The 13,684-nt window shown below is 48.7% G+C and overlaps 1 protein-coding gene across 8 annotated transcripts in view; it reads left to right on the top strand.

The window, feature by feature from the left end:
* The window catches only part of LOC109886558 (nephronectin-like), a 69,436-nt gene that overhangs the window by 40,436 nt on the left and 15,316 nt on the right, over positions 1-13,684 (top strand). For all 8 annotated transcript variants that reach the window (XM_031815034.1, XM_031815041.1, XM_031815036.1 and 5 more), the window contains 4 exons: positions 7,496-7,615; positions 10,108-10,242; positions 11,096-11,218; positions 12,715-13,218. In XM_031815034.1, coding sequence (XP_031670894.1) covers positions 7,496-7,615; positions 10,108-10,242; positions 11,096-11,218; positions 12,715-13,218 — 882 coding nt within the window. The remainder of the gene's footprint in view (positions 1-7,495; positions 7,616-10,107; positions 10,243-11,095; positions 11,219-12,714; positions 13,219-13,684) is intronic.

Genomic DNA, 13,684 nt, shown 5'->3' with positions numbered 1-13,684 from the left:
TGCGTCCCTCCTCTCCTTCCTCCTCCTCGTCTTTGATCAACAGGCTACTCTAACGTTTTATCAGCCTGGCCTGAGTCCCTCCTCTCCTTCCTCCTCCTCCTCGTCTTTGATCAACAGGCTACTCTAACGTTTTATCAGCCTGGCCTGCGTCCCTCCTCTCCTTCCTCCTCCTCCTCGTCTTTGATCAACAGGCTACTCTAACGTTTTATCAGCCTGGCCTGCGTCCCTCCTCTCCTTCCTCCTCGTCTTTGATCAACAGGCTACTCTAACATTTTATCAGCCTGGCCTGCGTTCCTCCTCTCCTTCCTCCTCCTCGTCTTTGATCAACAGGCTACTCTAACGTTTTATCAGCCTGGCCTGAGTCCCTCCTCTCCTTCCTCCTCCTCCTCGTCTTTGATCAACAGGCTACTCTAACGTTTTATCAGCCTGGCCTGCGTCCCTCCTCTCCTTCCTCCTCGTCTTTGATCAACAGGCTACTCTAACGTTTTATCAGCATGGCCTGCGTCCCTCCTCTCCTTCCTCCTCCTCCTCGTCTTTGATCAACAGGCTACTCTAACGTTTTATCAGCCTGGCCTGCGTCCCTCCTCTCCTTCCTCCTCCTCCTCGTCTTTGATCAACAGGCTACTCTAACGTTTTATCAGCCTGGCCTGCGTCCCTCCTCTCCTTCCTCCTCCTCCTCGTCTTTGATCAACAGGCTACTCTAACGTTTTATCAGCCTGGCCTGCGTCCCTCCTCTCCTTCCTCCTCCTCCTCGTCTTTGATCAACAGGCTACTCTAACGTTTTATCAGCCTGGCCTGCGTCCCTCCTCTCCTTCCTCCTCGTCTTTGATCAACAGGCTACTCTAACGTTTTATCAGCCTGGCCTGCGTCCCTCCTCTCCTTCCTCCTCGTCTTTGATCAACAGGCTACTCTAACGTTTTATCAGCCTGGCCTCCGTCCCTCCTCTCCTTCCTCCTCGTCTTTGATCAACAGGCTACTCTAACGTTTTATCAGCCTGGCCTGCGTCCCTCCTCTCCTTCCTCCTCGTCTTTGATCAACAGGCTACTCTAACATTTTATCAGCCTGGCCTGCGTCCCTCCTCTCCTTCCTCCTCCTCGTCTTTGATCAACAGGCTACTCTAACGTTTTATCAGCCTGGCCTGCGTCCCTCCTCTCCTTCCTCCTCCTCGTCTTTGATCAACAGGCTACTCTAACATTTTATCAGCCTGGCCTGCGTCCCTCCTCTCCTTCCTCCTCCTCCTCGTCTTTGATCAACAGGCTACTCTAACGTTTTATCAGCCTGGCCTGAGTCCCTCCTCTCCTTCCTCCTCCTCCTCGTCTTTGATCAACAGGCTACTCTAACGTTTTATCAGCCTGGCCTGCGTCCCTCCTCTCCTTCCTCCTCGTCTTTGATCAACAGGCTACTCTAACGTTTTATCAGCATGGCCTGCGTCCCTCCTCTCCTTCCTCCTCCTCCTCGTCTTTGATCAACAGGCTACTCTAACGTTTTATCAGCCTGGCCTGCGTCCCTCCTCTCCTTCCTCCTCCTCCTCGTCTTTGATCAACAGGCTACTCTAACGTTTTATCAGCCTGGCCTGCGTCCCTCCTCTCCTTCCTCCTCCTCCTCGTCTTTGATCAACAGGCTACTCTAACGTTTTATCAGCCTGGCCTGCGTCCCTCCTCTCCTTCCTCCTCCTCCTCGTCTTTGATCAACAGGCTACTCTAACGTTTTATCAGCCTGGCCTGCGTCCCTCCTCTCCTTCCTCCTCGTCTTTGATCAACAGGCTACTCTAACGTTTTATCAGCCTGGCCTGCGTCCCTCCTCTCCTTCCTCCTCGTCTTTGATCAACAGGCTACTCTAACGTTTTATCAGCCTGGCCTCCGTCCCTCCTCTCCTTCCTCCTCGTCTTTGATCAACAGGCTACTCTAACGTTTTATCAGCCTGGCCTGCGTCCCTCCTCTCCTTCCTCCTCGTCTTTGATCAACAGGCTACTCTAACATTTTATCAGCCTGGCCTGCGTCCCTCCTCTCCTTCCTCCTCCTCGTCTTTGATCAACAGGCTACTCTAACGTTTTATCAGCCTGGCCTGCGTCCCTCCTCTCCTTCCTCCTCCTCGTCTTTGATCAACAGGCTACTCTAACATTTTATCAGCCTGGCCTGCGTCCCTCCTCTCCTTCCTCCTCCTCCTCGTCTTTGATCAACAGGCTACTCTAACGTTTTATCAGCCTGGCCTGAGTCCCTCCTCTCCTTCCTCCTCCTCCTCGTCTTTGATCAACAGGCTACTCTAACGTTTTATCAGCCTGGCCTGCGTCCCTCCTCTCCTTCCTCCTCGTCTTTGATCAACAGGCTACTCTAACGTTTTATCAGCCTGGCCTGCGTCCCTCCTCTCCTTCCTCCTCGTCTTTGATCAACAGGCTACTCTAACATTTTATCAGCCTGGCCTGCGTCCCTCCTCTCCTTCCTCCTCCTCGTCTTTGATCAACAGGCTACTCTAACGTTTTATCAGCCTGGCCTGAGTCCCTCCTCTCCTTCCTCCTCCTCCTCGTCTTTGATCAACAGGCTACTCTAACGTTTTATCAGCCTGGCCTGCGTCCCTCCTCTCCTTCCTCCTCGTCTTTGATCAACAGGCTACTCTAACGTTTTATCAGCCTGGCCTGCTTCCCTCCTCTCCTTCCTCCTCGTCTTTGATCAACAGGCTACTCTAACATTTTATCAGCCTGGCCTGCGTCCCTCCTCTCCTTCCTCCTCCTCGTCTTTGATCAACAGGCTACTCTAACGTTTTATCAGCCTGGCCTGAGTCCCTCCTCTCCTTCCTCCTCCTCCTCGTCTTTGATCAACAGGCTACTCTAACGTTTTATCAGCCTGGCCTGCGTCCCTCCTCTCCTTCCTCCTCGTCTTTGATCAACAGGCTACTCTAACGTTTTATCAGCCTGGCCTGCTTCCCTCCTCTCCTTCCTCCTCGTCTTTGATCAACAGGCTACTCTAACATTTTATCAGCCTGGCCTGCGTCCCTCCTCTCCTTCCTCCTCCTCGTCTTTGATCAACAGGCTACTCTAACGTTTTATCAGCCTGGCCTGCGTCCCTCCTCTCCTTCCTCCTCCTCGTCTTGATCAACAGGCTACTCTAACGTTTTATCAGCCTGGCCTGAGTCCCTCCTCTCCTTCCTCCTCCTCCTCGTCTTTGATCAACAGGCTACTCTAACGTTTTATCAGCCTGGCCTGCGTCCCTCCTCTCCTTCCTCCTCGTCTTTGATCAACAGGCTACTCTAACGTTTTATCAGCCTGGCCTGCTTCCCTCCTCTCCTTCCTCCTCGTCTTTGATCAACAGGCTACTCTAACATTTTATCAGCCTGGCCTGCGTCCCTCCTCTCCTTCCTCCTCCTCGTCTTTGATCAACAGGCTACTCTAACGTTTTATCAGCCTGGCCTGAGTCCCTCCTCTCCTTCCTCCTCCTCCTCGTCTTTGATCAACAGGCTACTCTAACGTTTTATCAGCCTGGCCTGCGTCCCTCCTCTCCTTCCTCCTCGTCTTTGATCAACAGGCTACTCTAACGTTTTATCAGCCTGGCCTGCGTCCCTCCTCTCCTTCCTCCTCCTCCTCGTCTTTGATCAACAGGCTACTCTAACGTTTTATCAGCCTGGCCTGCGTCCCTCCTCTCCTTCCTCCTCGTCTTTGATCAACAGGCTACTCTAACATTTTATCAGCCTGGCCTGCGTCCCTCCTCTCCTTCCTCCTCCTCGTCTTTGATCAACAGGCTACTCTAACGTTTTATCAGCCTGGCCTGAGTCCCTCCTCTCCTTCCTCCTCCTCCTCGTCTTTGATCAACAGGCTACTCTAACGTTTTATCAGCCTGGCCTGCGTCCCTCCTCTCCTTCCTCCTCGTCTTTGATCAACAGGCTACTCTAACGTTTTATCAGCATGGCCTGCGTCCCTCCTCTCCTTCCTCCTCCTCCTCGTCTTTGATCAACAGGCTACTCTAACATTTTATCAGCCTGGCCTGCGTCCCTCCTCTCCTTCCTCCTCCTCGTCTTTGATCAACAGGCTACTCTAACGTTTTATCAGCCTGGCCTGAGTCCCTCCTCTCCTTCCTCCTCCTCCTCGTCTTTGATCAACAGGCTACTCTAACGTTTTATCAGCCTGGCCTGCGTCCCTCCTCTCCTTCCTCCTCGTCTTTGATCAACAGGCTACTCTAACATTTTATCAGCATGGCCTGCGTCCCTCCTCTCCTTCCTCCTCCTCCTCGTCTTTGATCAACAGGCTACTCTAACGTTTTATCAGCCTGGCCTGCGTCCCTCCTCTCCTTCCTCCTCCTCCTCGTCTTTGATCAACAGGCTACTCTAACGTTTTATCAGCCTGGCCTGCGTCCCTCCTCTCCTTCCTCCTCCTCCTCATCTTTGATCAACAGGCTACTCTAACGTTTTATCAGCCTGGCCTGCGTCCCTCCTCTCCTTCCTCCTCCTCCTCGTCTTTGATCAACAGGCTACTCTAACGTTTTATCAGCCTGGCCTGCGTCCCTCCTCTCCTTCCTCCTCGTCTTTGATCAACAGGCTACTCTAACGTTTTATCAGCCTGGCCTGCGTCCCTCCTCTCCTTCCTCCTCGTCTTTGATCAACAGGCTACTCTAACGTTTTATCAGCCTGGCCTCCGTCCCTCCTCTCCTTCCTCCTCGTCTTTGATCAACAGGCTACTCTAACGTTTTATCAGCCTGGCCTGCGTCCCTCCTCTCCTTCCTCCTCGTCTTTGATCAACAGGCTACTCTAACGTTTTATCAGCATGGCCTGCGTCCCTCCTCTCCTTCCTCCTCCTCCTCGTCTTTGATCAACAGGCTACTCTAACATTTTATCAGCCTGGCCTGCGTCCCTCCTCTCCTTCCTCCTCCTCGTCTTTGATCAACAGGCTACTCTAACGTTTTATCAGCCTGGCCTGAGTCCCTCCTCTCCTTCCTCCTCCTCCTCGTCTTTGATCAACAGGCTACTCTAACGTTTTATCAGCCTGGCCTGCGTCCCTCCTCTCCTTCCTCCTCGTCTTTGATCAACAGGCTACTCTAACGTTTTATCAGCATGGCCTGCGTCCCTCCTCTCCTTCCTCCTCGTCTTTGATCAACAGGCTACTCTAACGTTTTATCAGCCTGGCCTGCTTCCCTCCTCTCCTTCCTCCTCGTCTTTGATCAACAGGCTACTCTAACATTTTATCAGCCTGGCCTGCGTCCCTCCTCTCCTTCCTCCTCCTCGTCTTTGATCAACAGGCTACTCTAACGTTTTATCAGCCTGGCCTGAGTCCCTCCTCTCCTTCCTCCTCCTCCTCGTCTTTGATCAACAGGCTACTCTAACGTTTTATCAGCCTGGCCTGCGTCCCTCCTCTCCTTCCTCCTCCTCCTCGTCTTTGATCAACAGGCTACTCTAACGTTTTATCAGCCTGGCCTGCGTCCCTCCTCTCCTTCCTCCTCGTCTTTGATCAACAGGCTACTCTAACGTTTTATCAGCCTGGCCTGCTTCCCTCCTCTCCTTCCTCCTCGTCTTTGATCAACAGGCTACTCTAACATTTTATCAGCCTGGCCTGCGTCCCTCCTCTCCTTCCTCCTCCTCGTCTTTGATCAACAGGCTACTCTAACGTTTTATCAGCCTGGCCTGAGTCCCTCCTCTCCTTCCTCCTCCTCCTCGTCTTTGATCAACAGGCTACTCTAACGTTTTATCAGCCTGGCCTGCGTCCCTCCTCTCCTTCCTCCTCGTCTTTGATCAACAGGCTACTCTAACGTTTTATCAGCCTGGCCTGCGTCCCTCCTCTCCTTCCTCCTCCTCCTCGTCTTTGATCAACAGGCTACTCTAACGTTTTATCAGCCTGGCCTGCGTCCCTCCTCTCCTTCCTCCTCGTCTTTGATCAACAGGCTACTCTAACATTTTATCAGCCTGGCCTGCGTCCCTCCTCTCCTTCCTCCTCCTCGTCTTTGATCAACAGGCTACTCTAACATTTTATCAGCCTGGCCTGCGTCCCTCCTCTCCTTCCTCCTCCTCGTCTTTGATCAACAGGCTACTCTAACGTTTTATCAGCCTGGCCTGAGTCCCTCCTCTCCTTCCTCCTCCTCGTCTTTGATCAACAGGCTACTCTAACGTTTTATCAGCCTGGCCTGCGTCCCTCCTCTCCTTCCTCCTCCTCCTCGTCTTTGATCAACAGGCTACTCTAACGTTTTATCAGCCTGGCCTGCGTCCCTCCTCTCCTTCCTCCTCGTCTTTGATCAACAGGCTACTCTAACGTTTTATCAGCCTGGCCTGCGTCCCTCCTCTCCTTCCTCCTCGTCTTTGATCAACAGGCTACTCTAACGTTTTATCAGCCTGGCCTGCGTCCCTCCTCTCCTTCCTCCTCGTCTTTGATCAACAGGCTACTCTAACGTTTTATCAGCCTGGCCTGCTTCCCTCCTCTCCTTCCTCCTCGTCTTTGATCAACAGGCTACTCTAACGTTTTATCAGCCTGGCCTGCTTCCCTCCTCTCCTTCCTCCTCGTCTTTGATCAACAGGCTACTCTAACGTTTTATCAGCCTGGCCTGCGTCCCTCCTCTCCTTCCTCCTCGTCTTTGATCAACAGGCTACTCTAACGTTTTATCAGCCTGGCCTGCGTCCCTCCTCTCCTTCCTCCTCCTTTCTCCTACAGTCTATTCCAGAGTACCTGCTGCAGCAATAAACGTAGCAACTTTCATGTCCTTTTTTGGAAATGTTGTGGAAGAGAAGTGGGAGGAGGGGGGGGGGGGGGCTCCACACAAAGAAATGATTTTATGTTATTTTGGAGAGCAGTTTGAACTCCTGAACGACCAATGAGAATGGAACACCAGAGTGGTGTGTTCAGGACAAACAGGAGGGCGAGAGAAGAGAGGGTGAGAAAGGGTTAAAAGTGAAGTGAAGGGAGGGTGAAGGGTGGGTATTTTGTGAGTGCCAATATTCCACTCTACCTAGGTTGTGATCCAGAGTATATTGCTGTAATTAATCCTCACTGTGAGTCTTCCTGTGTCCACGCACCCGCTTGTGTGTGTCATCTGTGTGTGTGTGTCCTTAATGTTTGCGTGTGTTTGTGTGTGTATGTGTGTGTGTCCTTAATGTTTGTGTGTGTTTGTGTGTGTGTGTCCCCTTAATGTTTGCGTGTGTTTGTGTGTGTATGTGTGTGTGTCCTTAATGTTTGCGTGTGTTTGTGTGTGTGTCCTTAATGTTTGTGTGTGTCATCTGTGTGTGTGTGTCCTTAATGTTTGCGTGTGTTTGTGTGTGTGTCCTTAATGTTTGTGTGTGTTTGTGTGTCTGTGTCCCCTTAATGTTTATGTGTGTGTGTTTGCTTATGTGTGTGTGTGTGTGTGTGTGTTCTTAATGTTTGTTTGTTTGTGTGTGTGTGTGTCCTTAATGTTTGTGTGTGTGTGTGTGTGTGTGTGTGTGTGTGTGTGTGTGTGTGTGTGTGTGTGTGTGTGTGTGTGTGTGTGTGTGTGTGTGTGTGAGAGAGAGAGAGAGAGCTAGCTATAACCTGCTGCTGTATCCCCTCCAGATACCCGTACCTGTGGTATGGCCAACTGCCAGTATGGCTGTGAGGTGCTGAAGGGAGAGGTGCGCTGTCAGTGCCCGTCGCCAGGGCTTCAGCTGGCGCCGGATGGAAGAACCTGTGTGGGTATGTTCTGTTCTAGTGTTAAATATATCAGCACGCACGCACATAAGCACACACACACGCGCACATCCACACACACACACACACACATAAAGATGTGTGAGCCTTATTCAATTATTCAACGCCAGAAGAAGCGTTACTTCTTGTCTTGTAATAGAGAAACGTGAGACGGGTGAGTTTCTTTCAGTCTTGTCAGCCTTTGAATTTGCTGAAGAGATGATCAAATGAAATTTGATTGCCACAGAGCTCGACAAAATACCTTTGGAAGCAATGAAAACACAAGTTAGAATATCAAATAAGCCCTTGAATGGGGAAGACAGCAGCAGGGAGAAGAACCTTCCTGTTGTTCTCAAACATTCTTCTTCACTTTCTGCTGGCCCGTTGGCATTCTGAATGTCCTTGACAACCTCAATGGTGATTCCCTCTCTCTCTCTCTCTCTCTCTCTCTCTCTCTCTCTCTCTCTCTCTGAGCTACTAATTACATTTTTACTACATGGAGACTGCATAATGGCCTTTTTTAATGAAGGTGAATGCACTGACTGAAGTTCACTGGGAGAAAAATGACCAGGGATCTCTCTCTCTCTCTTACATGCCACCACTCAGATGAGTAAATCTCAGGTGGACAAATTGAGGCAGTTAATCCGTGTCACATCTTAATGCAGGCTCTGTCTATTGGCTCAGCTTAAATACAAGCTCTGTCGATTTCGAGACTGAGGGGAGGCAGAGGGGGTGTGGCTTTAAAACAGAGGCACATCAATCATTGTTGTGGAAGGAGAGAGAGGTTTCTAGCCCAAAGGTGTTAAAATGGCTCTGGAAATATTTGAGGAGACCCCTTCAACCCTTTTCAGAAAGAGGAGGGTTTTTTAATGGAAGAGGGTGTCTGCTTTAAATCAATACTATGGTCAAGGGTTACCAGTGTTAGCAATTTATGTTATTCTTCAATAACACAAACTCCAAAGCAAATAAGGGGGAGATCGTCCTCTCAAACTCTGCATGGTGAATTTATCTTCAAAATATTCTTATACCAGAGAGAGTTGATAGCTGTTCCAGGGTAGGATGATTTGGATGAGTTGTATGGGGCGGCAGCGTAGCCTAGTGGTTAGAGCTTTGGACTAATAACCGAACTGTATCAAGTTCAAATCCCCGAGCTGACAAAGTACAAACCTGTTGTCCTGCCCTTGAACAAGGCAGTTAACCCACTGTTCCTAGGCCGTCATTGAAAATAAGAATTTGTTCTTAACTGACTTGCCTAGTTAAATAAAATATGTCTGGTCCAGTCTAGTAGTCTCGTTGTTATTTTGTGTTGTTCCTCTGGCAAGTGAAGAGGTCCATGTCAAATCCCTCAAAAAATGGTTAAATAAATCTGAAATGTGGTAATCTTTTGACATGGACTAGACCTTTATTGACAGGCGATGGAGATTGAGAGGCGGGAAACATGTTGAGGACAATACGCTATGATTAACGAGTCATCCTGGGATTAATGAGTGCTGATTAATGATTAACTCCTGGGATTTTTGGATTGTTCCAGAAACTAGACAGCTTCATATTTCATTTATCCCTCTCATAAAAATGGCCAATTAATCAAAGGGTTTGTCGGCAGAAAAAAACATCTATGCAGAACTGAATATAAGCCGATAAACACTAAATATGAAGTGATTGAATGAAACAGCACTGTTCTTTCTAGACAAGCAGTTCTTTTCATGGGTAGGTTTTCGGACAGAAAAGCAGTGATTGATTGGAAACCTTGTACATATTTTGTCCTGTTGTAGGCTACCCTATAGAATGCATCCATCTTTCTCTTAGACTCTCCATAACACTCGGTAAGTTTCAAGTTGGCGTAACTGTCAGAGTTGTTTCCCTCATGCAACATTTTACAGCACATTAACTCAGGGTTTTAAGTGAAAAAAGACTCACCTAGGCCTGTAGTCCTTTCAATGTATTCCTGCCCATGCAACTACAGAGGTGGTTTGAGTCTACCCTGACGGAGTAAGCTGTTAAAACCTTCACCACCGTGGTGTGTATTGTTCTGATCATAGGATTGAATACATAATCGGCTTTCGTTCGTGTTTGAATAATCCCAAAGGAGAGAAAAGAAGAAATAAGGAGAGAAAAGACCTGTGAAAGAGAGGAAATGCTGTTATTTTGAAAGATGCAGATGAACCTGTAGGCTGTAGTTATATATGTATTCATGTAATACCTATATGCGTTGATGTGTTGCTAGCCAACCTAAGCAAACACAAAGAGACATGTATTTCCATTGATTTACATGGATATATACGGCTTTGGTAGAGGTGAAACTATATGTTTATTAATAAAGAATGGAAACCCTGATGAAGGTGGGCTAGCTGATTAAATGTTGGTATTTATTACATGTATTGAATCAGAGCCATGATATTGTACAGCCCTTCCTTCGTAGCATTAATGCCTCTCCTTCTAAGTATTAATAAAGACTCAACTATGAACTGTAGTTTCACCTGTAATGTTCTTACTTTCAGACGTTGACGAGTGTGCGACCGGCATGGCCAAGTGTCCCCGGTTCCGTAAGTGCGTCAACACATTCGGGAGTTACATCTGCAAGTGTCACGAGGGCTTCGACCTGCAATACATCAACGGGAAGTACCAGTGCGTAGGTACGTAATGAGGTCATCCAGGCTTCCACACGTCTTACCTGGGGTTTAAGGGTCAAAAGGTCACAACGGGCAGGCTTGTTGAGATGTTTTGCGTCTGGAGTGCAGGTGTTGTTTTTACATTAATAATTTTAAGAGAGAGATAAGAAGAAAGAAAGGAGGGGAGAGAGAGAACGAGGAAGCGGAAAGAAAGAAAGAAAGATGGCATAACCTTAAGAAATCCTGTCAAACCTCTAAGTATTTACTGCATCTTCTCTGAACAAATCACATTCACTCTTTAATCTTGAACAGAGAATCATTCAGTAAGTCTATTGGAATGACGCCTCCTCTGTTCTCACGCCTTTGAGATGTGTCAACAATCAAAAGTTCAACACTGTCAGTTGTGCCGTGTTCACTAAACTCCTCATAACGTATTATCTGAATGGGTGAGGGTTTTAATGAACTAACAAGCATTCTTCGTAAAGTATTCAGTGTACTGATTCTCTCTCTTCACTCTAATAAATAGCACTTCCCCTAATAAAAGGAGACGTTGACGTAAACGCCGAACTCCCTCTGAGTGAAGGGGAAATTAACCTTGGCCAATTAGCATGCTGTACTTCTGCTGCCTTTCACTGTGTTTATGTGCTGTGCAAGAGCTCTCTTTTCTTTCTGTCTGTCTTTCTTTCTTTCTATCTTTCTTTCTTTCTTTCTTTCTTTCTTTCTTTCTTTCTGTCTGTCTGTCTGTCTGTCTGTCTGTCTGTCTGTCTGTCTGTCTGTCTGTCTGTCTGTCTGTCTGTCTGTCTTTCCTTCTTTCTTTCTGTATTTGTCTCTCCCCTCCCTCCCTCCTACTCAGCTATGTGGTTCTCCTGTCTTTCAGATGTGGATGAGTGCTCCTCAGGCCAAAACCAATGCAGCAGTTTCGCCACCTGCTATAACACGCCTGGTTCCTACAAGTGCAAGTGCAAAGACGGCTACAGGGGGATGGGCCATGACTGCAAACGTAAGCTAGGCCACTGAATGGCCCCGCGGCCCCTCTCTCTTTTTTAAGGGGACAGGGCCCCCTTTTTTATTTTCTTTGGTGGTGTTTTTTGAAGGCTGGAGGGTGGACCAGATTACGGGGTAGGAAAAGTAGTCTGCAACCTAAGAGCAAGGGGCTGAAATTCTTGTCTTCGTAATGGCTGTCACTCATGAGTGAGATAACCCCGCCCCTTATCGTCTAGTATGGCCATCTTTATCTTTAAAGACAGTCAAACGTTTTCCAGACGTCAGATGTCTCTTTCTTTTTCTTCTTCCTCCGGCTAGTGTCTCCTTCCTCTAACGTGATAGACCACTCAGGCGCCTGTGTGTCTCTTCTGTCTTTGTTGTTGCTGTTTGCACAGCGGCTCAATGGCAAAAATAAAAGTAATCTATTATCATGATATATCCCCAGTAGTTGAATATTTTGACTGAACCGCTGTACGCCAGTCAGTGTCGGCATCTCAAATTGCACCCTATTCCCTATATAGTAAACTATTTTTGACCAGAATGCTATATGCCCTGGTCAAAAGTAGTGCACTTTAAAGGGAAACGGGTGCCGTTTGGGATGCTGCCAGTGTAGCTAGCAGCACACAGAACCCCTCCGCCCGCATTGAGCACTAGCAGAATCCCGACACTGGTATTTGAAGCAATCTGTCGCCTTCCGGTGTGATACAGAAGTGGCTCAAGGGGGAGGGAGTTGATTTGCTATATCCTATTTGTGTGTCACATGCTGTATCAAAGCCCCTCCGTAACCCGAGAAAGCTTGAGCCGAGACTCTCTTTGAGAAGCCCCACACCCCTACCCTCACCCCCCTTCAGTCCTCAATCATGGAGCCCTTTTTCCTCAAGTCGTCCCTAAATGCCTTTTCTATTCTGCCCTCCGACCTGTGGAATGCGAGGACAAACAATAGATGGGTCTCGCGTCTCTCCTTCATGACATCAGAGGCTTTGGGGGTGATCCTGAGTGTAGGGATTTTTCTAGGTGTGGTTGGTATCACTCCACACATTAATACCAGCTAGCTGGCTGTCTGGCTGGCTGTCTGGCTGGCTAGCTCAGGGCTGAGAACTATGACTGCTCTATCAGGGGATAAAGTGGAAATGAATGTTAGAAAATGAGTCTTGATATAAGGGGGTGATTTGGTTTAAAAGATAAAACATTTAAAGTCCTTCCATGAGGGGGAGTATGCTTTATGGATACAGAGATACAGCTGGTTGCTTGTTTACGCAGGTAAAGTCATTGCAGATGAAAGAGCTGGCCTTTCTTTCCAACGGTCAGTTGGTCACTGCAGTCACCACTTCTTTATGCCTCATTAACACCAAAGAAGTCAGGGTCGTGTTCATTAAGCACCAAACTGAAGAAAGAAATACACTGAAACAGGAAGGGACTATCTGGACACCTCCAATTAGAACTGCATATTTGTTTCCATTGCAAAACATTTTAAAACATTTTAATGTTGTTTTATGTTCTTTTCCCTTCCAGCCATTCCCAAGGTGGTCATCGATCCCCCCAGGTTCCCCCCGAACCACAACAACATTATCCCTGACTCGGACCACAAGAGGACCACCACCACGATCCGACCGCCCATGACCGCCAAGAGAGTCGCCCCCACCACCCCCAAAAGAACCACAACCACTCCCAAACCAACGACCACGACCACTACTACTACAACTACTACTAGAGCACCTTCTACAACCACACTACCACCTCCCCCACCTCCTCCAAGGACGATGCCCCCCACCCCTCGTAAGCCAGTGGTCCCCACGAGACCACCAATCATACCTACCAGGAGACCCCCTGTAGTCACCCGTAAGCCCTATGTGCCCCCACGGCGTCCCACCATCACCTCTCCACCGCCCCCCACCCGCAGGACCCCACCCTACGTGCCCACACGCCGCCCGCCTCCCCCAAAACAGCCCGAGCCGGTCACCCCAGTGGACAACACCATCGAGAAGGAGGTCACCAAACAGAGAGGTGACGTCCACAGTAAGTTTGGTTTTTGTCTTGCTTGAGGTTTACATTGACTGTTATGCATAGTGTGTGTGTGTGTGTGTGTGTGTGTGTGTGTGTGTGTGTGTGTGTGTGTGTGTGTGTGTGTGTGTGTGTGTGTGTGTGTGTGTGTGTGTGTGTGTGTGTGTGTGTGTGTGGGAAGGGGGGGGGGCATCCATAAACTTCTGAATGTCCACCTCAGCTACTTTTCAGCAGATTTGGTTAAAAAGATAAATAATATTCATCGGCCGGAGAGTCAAGTGTGTGCTCCGACAGCGAAACCAGATGGGTGGGGCTAAAGCTTAAGAGGGTGTGAACGATGCTGAATGGGTGTAGACAAAGAAAAGCTCTTCACTAGATAGCAAAACATTTAAAGGCGATATTGTCAAAATTTAGTATACAAGTTGATCAACTTTCAAAGCAGAATTACTTTCCCATTGTTCCTCCTGCAGTGTATGATGTA

The sequence above is a fragment of the Oncorhynchus kisutch genome, unplaced genomic scaffold, assembly GCF_002021735.2.
Source record: "Oncorhynchus kisutch isolate 150728-3 unplaced genomic scaffold, Okis_V2 Okis07a-Okis12b_hom, whole genome shotgun sequence".
In the NCBI taxonomy this organism is placed as follows: domain Eukaryota; kingdom Metazoa; phylum Chordata; class Actinopteri; order Salmoniformes; family Salmonidae; genus Oncorhynchus; species Oncorhynchus kisutch.
This window is presented reverse-complemented; position numbering and strand designations above follow the sequence as displayed.